We start from the raw sequence: 9,810 nt of genomic DNA on the forward strand, positions 1-9,810 counted from the left end.
TAGTCAATAGAGATAGAAAAAACTTCCATTTGAGAACATCTTTCGCACAAGCAGTAACCATTTTTCATAAGTGTCGGAATTTGACCTTGCACGTCAATTGAAAAGAGCCTTAAATTGCATTGGGAATGAAGGAAACTTAAATTTATATTTTTGAAAAGTACTCGATTTTTAGGCTCACAAAATTATTTTTGTCAAATTTTTAATATTGCAAGGATTGGATTGATTCAATCATCATTCAAAACATAAGTGGTGTCCGAGCGACCTTTTTTGATTTTTTAAGGCTTCCTGGCGATCCATATAACAAAATACAGAACCATTTATTTGCTTTAGTTGTGGATATTTTTTATTATTTTTTCCGAGTACATCTTCAATTTAAATTCAATTAGACCAGGATTTTAATGCTACACGCATATTTTTTCCATGTGTCTATTGCATTTCTCTGGAGGACACAAAACCTCAAGCTACAGGGCAAAAATATACGTACATAGCAATTAAGTGTTTAGCAACAACAAGCAAAGACAGCTTACAGACAATGACTCGGACTTGAATTATTTGGGCTATAATTTATGGACAAAAAACAACAACAAAAAACAATATTCTCAACAGTTTGCACTTAATTCTAAATGGTGTGTGTGTGCATGTTTGTGAATTTTCGAAGATGTATGTGACTCTACTACTGCCCTGAGACTTTAGTAAAATCGTTACAGTATTGTTGATTATTTCGAAATGAAAATTTTTGTTAGCAGTAAGTGCGGTAATAATAGGTTTTGTTGGTACTACACGGATAGGCATACGTGGCAAACGCATGCAGCATCTTTTCTACATTTATTTTCAGGCTGTAATTTTTCTTCTTCTTCTTATGGTTGAGGATGCTAAGGCTAAAAAAGAAAAAAAAACAAACGGATAGGCAAGTATTTAGTAAGGACAATAAGAATATATCAAAAAGTTGTCCTCATCGCCATCGCTGCAGCAGCATCAGCGTCATCATCATCAGCTACAAGAGGCCACAAAACGTAATAGCATCTGCATCACCATTTTTTGTGTGATGGAGATTATGGAAGAGAATTCTTCGTTTTTGTTTTCTATGATCCCTCTTCTAAATGGCGTCACGTTTTCAGCTTCTTGTAGCCAATACCTTTTTATCACATTAGGCCGACAGGAGAACGCGTCTTAGATGAGGGCCAATGCTACCTACGAGCTTTTTTTCCTTATTCACTTTGATAGCTGGGTATTACATAAAGAGGAAGATGCCAGATACTATGTTAAAGTGCTGTGGCCTACAAAAGACTTAAGACACAAACACGAAAATGCTTTGTAAGGATTGTAGTGTTTTATTTAGAGGTGACTTAATCTGCTTCATTTTATCACGGTTCAATAACTACCCACCTATTTGCTATTATTTTTAAGCAATTTGGGTTGGCCCACCCTTTGAGCGACATTTTTTGTAATGATCAGCTACAAAAATAAAAGAAAAACTTAGCTGTTGCTAAGAGGGGTTAACAAGAGGAATTTAGGGAACAAATGGAGATCAGAAGCGGTAGGAAAAGATAGTGGAACATATTATAATGTTTGGAGGATTAAATAGGAAACATATTTTTTGAAATAAAATAAATTCTATTTGAATTATGGATATTTCTTTGGAACTTAATTAATCTTACAAAGTTCAATAACAAAATTCTCTCATGCATTAAAGGAATTTATTTCTGAACTTCTTCTCTATCATAAGGCGTTACTTTATCCCGACCACATAAATATGTATCTTAGGTTAAGTCTACATTTCTCATTTCTAAGCAGTCTTAGTGTAGTTTTTCTGTTTTCATTGCATAGATTTCAATCAATGATTAATGAAACAAAACTCATCTTTGGTCTATGGCTAGGTAGGTAGGCCTCTTTTTTGTTTTGAACCAGCCTATGGTGACTCTGCAAATATGTTGCCACAGATCAAAGTGTCTAAAACAAAAGTGAACTGAATCAAAAAAAGTAGAAACGAAAATAACTAACTATGTTAGCCAGGCAGCCAGAGACTTGATGATGAAGAAAAATTATATGTGTTGTATTCACCTTAGATAGGGAGTAGGATGGTCTTGTTCTTGTTCCCCATGGTCAACGGCATTCATTCATTTATTCTTTATAAGTGGGTGTTTCCTAATTTGTTGTAGTGCATAAAATAGAGAGCATTTTTATCAGCAAAGCTCTTCGGGACGATCAACAGATGTTATATTTGATTGAAAAAGAATTATCGTTTTACTATAAATTTTAATTAAAGCAGACAAAAAGGGTGTAGAGAAGTTAAATGTGAGTGAGGTGGTGGTCATAGAACGCATGCGTAGTTAGAGGAGTTGTTTTTAATTGTTGTGGAGAGTGGTTGGATGGAATTAGAACTAAATTTAAGATAAAAACCAATATAAGCAGGAAGGTAATATTCTAGAAGGAGAAGGATATTTTGCCTATGTACATCGGCTCTTGTATAATATGTCGCCCCATTTTTGACTGTAATTGGCATTTCAGTTCCTCAGAGGTAAAAACAATCCATATTGCAAAATTTTTAAAGGCTCAAATTTAGACTGCAATTTGGGATTTGTGTCTCTTAACGATTAACAGCATTCGTGGCCAAATTTGAAAAATGTCCTTCAGAAAGTAAGTAACTATAATATAGTAATACCACTCAATGGAGTGTACAGCGTATATAGTAAGAAATACATAGTGACTTATTCACTTTTTTCAGTTAACGTTGCAAGATTTTCTTTGGAACTTTTTTAATTTTATTTAGAAATATGCGCAAATTGCGGCGTGATCGAACTTTTTATATCCTCCATCGTGATGTTAATATTAAAAAAAACTCTGAAATTGATTTTATGTTGGGTTAGGGATCGGGACCTTTGCTATGGTAAATTCTTTCCACAAGTAGGGGAAATATCAAATTACAGACACTAAGGTTGGAAAATGGGATAGTGTGTTGAACATACCAATAATGGCCCATGTGCATTGTATTGGGAAAAAAGAATATATAAAACAGAATCACATTCGATTTCCAAAGCGTGTTAAAAATCCTCGACAATACCGAATAATGGAGTACCGTGATATAGCAGCTAATCCGTAAACCTAAAACGTAAACCAATATTCATCATATTGATATAAAGATTTGCTACCAAATCAGAAAAATTCCAATATCCAATATTCAGTGGCGGAAAAAAATAAGAACGAGTAAATAAAACTTGGGAGTATTTATTATTCCTCAAATAAATAAATAATAATAATAAATAAAGAATATACAAATGGAACAGTAAACTATTTTTAATTATCAAATTTTAAATAATTCGACGCTGGTTTTCACTCCCGATAAAACTACATTGCATGACAACAAATTATATATTTTTTAGATAATTCTTCTATTCCGCTATCATCAGTTTAGGCGATTAAAATTGGAGCATATCAATCGTCACAACAGATGCTTCCTGATATTTTAAATGCTCAGAGCAGTGCGATTTATCTTCAGTCTTACTTTAGTTTCATGCGGCAGCTCTTTTATATCGATGAAAATGGGATTATGTTCTTGCTGGGATCAATATTCATGTACATCTGTGAGCAATGTGACATACTTGCTATTATACCAAAATGGCAAAAAAAAAATTAAAACAATTTCGTAAAGAATATCATTATCTCAATATAGTTATAATTTATGACGAATATTAAAAAAAATAATGGATTTTTGTGTACAAGGTACATCATGCTAGAATATCGATAAATAATTGCAAATATTATTCCATTATCTTCCTTTCCTTTATCTTGTTTTTGAACTATAATTTCTAATATTATTATGTATTTTTAATCAAAATTAATCACATGCCTTATCAGCAAATATTAATGACTTTCTTTACACATATTGAGTGATTCTTTGTTCATTATTTGATAGAAAGATATGAAACTATTTATTTGCAATTTATTTTAATAGAGTTTTTAATTAATTTTCACTACAACAAAACTTGTTTGATGATAGAAAAAATGAACTAAATACAACTAATGTACAGAAACTAACTTAGGTGTTCGATTAGTTGTAAAGGGGAAACGAAAGACTTAAGACACAAACGTTCTAATAAATAAAAATGGTAAAAAATAAACAACTTAAACAATGGATGTTATAGTTATAGTTATATAAAATCGGGGGCTATGAATGGGTCATTGGAGTCGGAGCTGTGTTATTTTTGGACTCAGATATTTTTAAGCAATTGAAAACATCATTTAAATCCGCAAAATGACGAAAAATTGAGGTACTATTATATTAGGACTATATCCGATCATTGACCGATGTTGGTACTTTCTAGTAAGACATATTTCTCAACCTCTGAGGACTAAACATATATAATAAAAAAAAAAACTTGGGAATATTATTGTACGGGGAATATTGTTTAACGTGGATATTATGGGGGCTACCCTAAAATGAATACCAATACTGATTCTTTTAGTAGGAATATTTTTTACTTAATGATAATTGAAAATACCAAATTCAAGCTGTTTAGGTTGGAAAGACGTGCTAAAAGCCCCGTCATATGAAAAGTGGACCCTCTATCCTATTTTCAATATCAATTATACTAGGAGTAGTAGCACAATTAGTAGTGTGGAAAATTTCACAGCGAATATTTCGAGGTGTTGGAAACGGATTGACAAATCTGATATACTCTCATATTCTGATAGAGGTTCATAGTATTTTTTCCCAAAACCTACATGTCACACAGCCACAAACAAAATTAATACCACTTAAGGGGACCTCGCCATTCTCGGAGTCAAAATTTTTTTTTGGATTTAATTCGAATCTACACTAATTCAAGAATATCCCTACAAAATTTCAAGTGAAAATCTCAAGAACTCTTGAAGATATAGCCGATTTATTGTGTCAGCATCAAGTGACGGCTAAAGAGCTTCTCAAACTTTAATCGCGTTTTTCTTATTTGTGAATGGCGGCACGATAACTCAAAAACTAATAAACCAATCTCCAAATTTTTACACGTTTCTCTGTGAGTGTATAGCTATCGTATGAACTAGGATAAAGCCAATCGGTGAAGATCTTCCTTATTTTTTAAATTGGTTTTTGGTCAAAAATCGGCGATTTTCCTAAAATATTTTTTCAAAGGTCCGCCATTTTGTTAATTTTAGAGCGAAGTCAATAATCCTAGTTCATACGAGAGCCAGACATGTACTCTTTCTAACACCGTTGGAATTTTCGGATTCCGATGTTCCAGTGAGGAGTTATCATGCCCGCCATCAAAAATAAGGACTTCTCTTTAATTACAAAAAACAATTACAAAATTTTTCTGTAAATAATTTTTCCTCTCTTTTTAATCTTCAAATATATATGTGCAATGTTACAAACCTTAACAAGCATTGGTATTGATTTACCAGCCCATTGAAAATCTTCCCTTAACAAGATTTTTGAAACAAATCAAACCCAAATCTTTAAATATATTTGTAACACCGCGAAATATTGGCCCTAGACCCCAAGTTTTAGTATACCGATCATATCTCATAAATATAAATAGATCTACAAATTTGTGTCGGCCAGTCCATCTGTGGCCGGAATAGTCATGAATAGTCATTATTTAGCGGGTCAAATGAACCAAAACTTTTGTGTCTAAAATATCAAAATTTGGAATAATTTTTCCGAGAAAAATAATTCTGAAAAGATGTAGCAGAGAAGCTGTTGGCCTCTAATCGGTCAAGAGAGTGCAAATATCGCGATAGGAATATGGATGCGCAGACACATAGAACTCCGTGGTAGTTATGTAGGGTAATATGTGGTCAGCCCCATCTGAATATACTGCTCAGCTCACTGGCTTTCTGTTATATTTGTACGCATGTTTGTTCTATATATACAAGCCATTTTGGATTGCCAGTTTGTTTTTGACAGTTACAAAGTTTTGTGAGCCCTTCAATATTTTACTTGATGGATATTTCAATCGCACAAAATTTTCATCACAATAACGCACCAGCTCACGCATTGATGCTAGAGTTTTTGGCTAAACACAATCGTTGTATTCACCGGACTGATTGACAGTTGATGTATTCCGCTTCAATACGAAATTCGAATACACCCACGAAAGGAAAGCGTTTTGCTAGGATTGGGGGAGGCTATACCAAAAAGTGCGTTTCAAAAGTGTTTTGTGGATTTAAAAAAAAAAACAACGCTGGCATAACTTTATTGTATCTGAGGGGATTACATTTTAGGGGACAAGACAGTTATTGCTGAATAAATGAAGGGTTAAATATTAATAAGGTCTTAAGGCAACCCCCAGTCTCGATGTAAAATTTCGGCGATTTTTAATCGTGTGGCAAATGAACGAGCATTATATTGAAGACTTGTGACTTAGCATATAAGATTTAAAGATATAAAATATAAGAAAGTTAATTGACATAATTTTGTTGTCATTGGTTTCTTTATAAAGAAAAGTACATCTTAACGATGGCGGAAATAATTTCCGATTACTAAAACATCGGAAAGATAAAATGCCAACGTAATAGAAACCAGTAAGGAAAGTAGTAAAGTCGGACGGGGCCGACTATATGATACCCTTCACCACTATGGGTATGTTAAACAGGACTATTATAATGAAATTGGATGAAATAAAATATGTGATATTTATCTAAATGTGAATCTACCTAGATCTATCCATAAAGAATGTAAATCGACTTCAAACAAATATCAATAGGTCATCCGTTGGGCTATATCTGTACTTCTAGAAAACGCAACTACGTAATTCTATGCTCAATTTTGTATGTTGTTCAAAATTTGATGTCAATCTGACTAACATGAGGAGTAATTTTAGAACGTTTTGTTCCTATTGGTTCCTTGGTGCGTCAATTACTTAAAATCAATTTATAATAAATGGGAGCCATATCTAAATCTGGACCGATTTTCACGAAACAAGGCAAACATCACTCTAGGCTCAATTCAGTACGTTATGCGAGATTTCGTGCAAATCGAAAGATATATAGGGACTTTGGGGCACCAGTTACATGAAATCGGACGAATCTATATATGGGAGCTATATCTAAATCTGGGCCGATTTTCACGAAACTTGGCAGACATCATTCTAGACCTAAATGATTAGGCTGTACCAAATTTCGTGCAAATCGAAAGATATATAGGGACCGTTTACATTAAATCGGTTAAATATATATATGGGAGCTATATCTAAATCTGAACAGATTTTTCCCAATTTCAATAGGGTTCGTTCTTGGGCCAAATAGACTACCTGTGCTAAATTTCATCCAATTCGGATCATAAATGCGACCTGTACTTTGTTTACAATTTAACATCTACAGACGGACGGACAGACGGACGGACATGCATAAATCGACTCAGAAAGTGATTCTATGCATATTCTCAAAAGGAACCATGTGTCTATCTCGTTTCCTTTTGCCTGTTACAAACATATGCACAAAGACATAATACCCTGTACCACAGTGTGGTGAAGGGTATAAAAATACATGTTAGCTTTGGTATGAACAAGTATTATAAAATTCGCACAAAAATTAAGAAAACAGCGGAACTTCGATTTTTTGTCTGAATATCGCCTAGTTTCGGCCACAAAAAATTTTAAAAGTAGGAATATCTACAACGATTGTATATCTTGTTCATGCGAAAGCTATTTACTTAAAGTATAAGGTGTGTTAAAGTTTGGAACTGATTGAATTATTATTTTTTAGTTATCGTGTCCGCCATTCGAAAAAAACGCGTTTATAGTTTGAGAAGTATTCATGCCGTCCCTATATGCTAACTCAAAAAATCAAAGAGATGTTGAAATTTTCACATGCATTTTAAAATCGATATTATTGAATTGTAGTTTCAAATTATATAAGAACATAAATTCAAATTTTTCAAACCAAGAAGGGGTGTAACGGTTCCTTAACGTTTCTGTTTAGATGAAACTTCATATTATCAGAAGCTGTCAGTATATGGATCCAGTTACAGTAGTTCTCAGTATTACTGGCCGAATTGTTTTTCATTTTATTGTCTGGGAATTTAACCATTTTTATTGTTTGAGTTCACTACCAAATTTAAGGTGGAGTCCGAAATTAACAAATATTTAATAGCCGTATAGTTGTTTGATTAAAATTACAATTTTTTTTATTTTAGTAAAAATATGTGGTGGTAATACTTACAGTCTCCCCTGCTCTCCTCAATATCCAATATAATATTTGTTTGTCCCGTCTCAACTTCACACATTTGTGATTTGCCCAAAAGGCCAGCCACTTTGTGGCATTTGAGCAGCAATAAAAATGTTAAATAAAATGACGATAAATATGTAAATCGGTGGAGGGATGTGAGGCTGTGTGTGCGGCTTTTTGTAGACATTGTGACTGAAATGAAAAACAATAAAATATAAATTAATTAAAGAAAAAATAATAAATATTTGTCATTTCAATTTTAAAAATTTGCTATATTTTATGAAGTTATTGTTTTGAAAAAATTGTTGAATTGTAAATTCTTTCACGTTTGCATTTCTCGACCCCTTTTAATTGAAAAAGTGCACCTGGCGACTATAATTTTCACCAAAACCAATTGTTTCCAATTATTATAATTTTATTTTTACGGAAAACAAATAAAAGTAATTTTTAAATATAAAATTGCTCTCTCTGTATTACCAGCAAGGTCCATGGAAGATAACCTCATCTCTTATATTGATTTTACCCAATTTTCTTCTCACAAACCAATACGACATAAAAAATATCTACACACATGTTCGAGTAAAACATTTGTTTTTATTTGCATAACCATTTACTTAACAATTCATTGCCAAATTGTCGTTAGCTGTTATTTTTGGGTAAAGGTTTTTTTTTGGGTCTGCAAGCAATTGTTTTTCCAACAGTTTTCCTATTTGTGCTATAGTTTTCACCTTATATGGTGATATTCTCAAACGATGCTGTTTGAATGGCAACCAAATGTTTTTTGGCATTAAAGTTTCAATGCCAAAAACAAAACGAAAAGTCGAAAAAAACCAAAACAACATAAAAGAGTCAATGTCTAAGGCAACACGCCTGTTTTGACAATCTACAAACAATGGGCAAAATGCCTTTGTGTCGCTGTGTCGATTTTTTTCTTCTTCGTTTTGTATCCTGTGTATAACTGTAACTTGTATGGTTTTTTGCTAGGGGTATTGTAGAAGTGTTGTCATATATGGTAATATGCAATTTTCATAAATGTGATAATAATATGGGCATATTTTACAAAACAATTTTTGTAAAAAAACCATATAGTAAAAACTTCGCAAGAACCACAAAATTTTATTTAAATTTTCCTGTACAAAACAATTTTCTAATTCTGTTCAATTCCTGTTATATTTGGTGTGCAAAGAATTTTTAAAGTGGCTATTAAGTGTAATATCTCGGGTCTGTCTTTTCCATGGGTAATTTTTATGTGTTTGTTCGTTTTTCGTAAGATTTGTGTAAAGCATTTTACTTTTACGAGCAATTTCCTTTTTTACAATCCCGAGCAGTTATTTTGCTTAGAGAGAAAACAAAATGGTGTTTGTGGTCTAAGTCTTTTGTTGTTTTGTGTTAATGGGATTTAAAGTAATTTCAAGATAATATTATTACCTTTGTTGGCCAAGAGGTAAATAGGTGGAATAGTTTAAAAGTTTTTTTGTTTTTCACAAGCCTATTTTTGTATAGTATGGATTTTGTATGGTAGGAATGAAAAATATGTTCACTGTAACGACACATGTTTATTTCAGGTGCAGGGATGAGGTCTCGATGCTCAGGACCTTCAACAGAATTTATGAAATAAAACCAAGAGTGGTGATAAGTAGTATTTTC

The 9,810-nt window shown here is 32.6% G+C and overlaps 1 protein-coding gene across 1 annotated transcript in view; it reads right to left on the reverse strand.

The window, feature by feature from the left end:
* Positions 1 to 8,352, reverse strand: part of LOC133326040 (cadherin-99C) — a 125,589-nt gene extending 117,237 nt beyond the window's left edge. The window contains exon 1 of the mRNA XM_061534715.1: positions 8,158 to 8,352. Coding sequence (XP_061390699.1) covers positions 8,158 to 8,350 — 193 coding nt within the window. The 5' untranslated portion in view covers positions 8,351 to 8,352. The remainder of the gene's footprint in view (positions 1 to 8,157) is intronic.
* Between the last annotated feature and the right edge of the window lie 1,458 nt (positions 8,353 to 9,810).

This window comes from Musca vetustissima, unplaced genomic scaffold, assembly GCF_032173495.1.
Source record: "Musca vetustissima isolate MV318-11 ecotype Yass unplaced genomic scaffold, APGP_CSIRO_Mvet_v1 utg6387, whole genome shotgun sequence".
NCBI classification, from domain to species: domain Eukaryota; kingdom Metazoa; phylum Arthropoda; class Insecta; order Diptera; family Muscidae; genus Musca; species Musca vetustissima.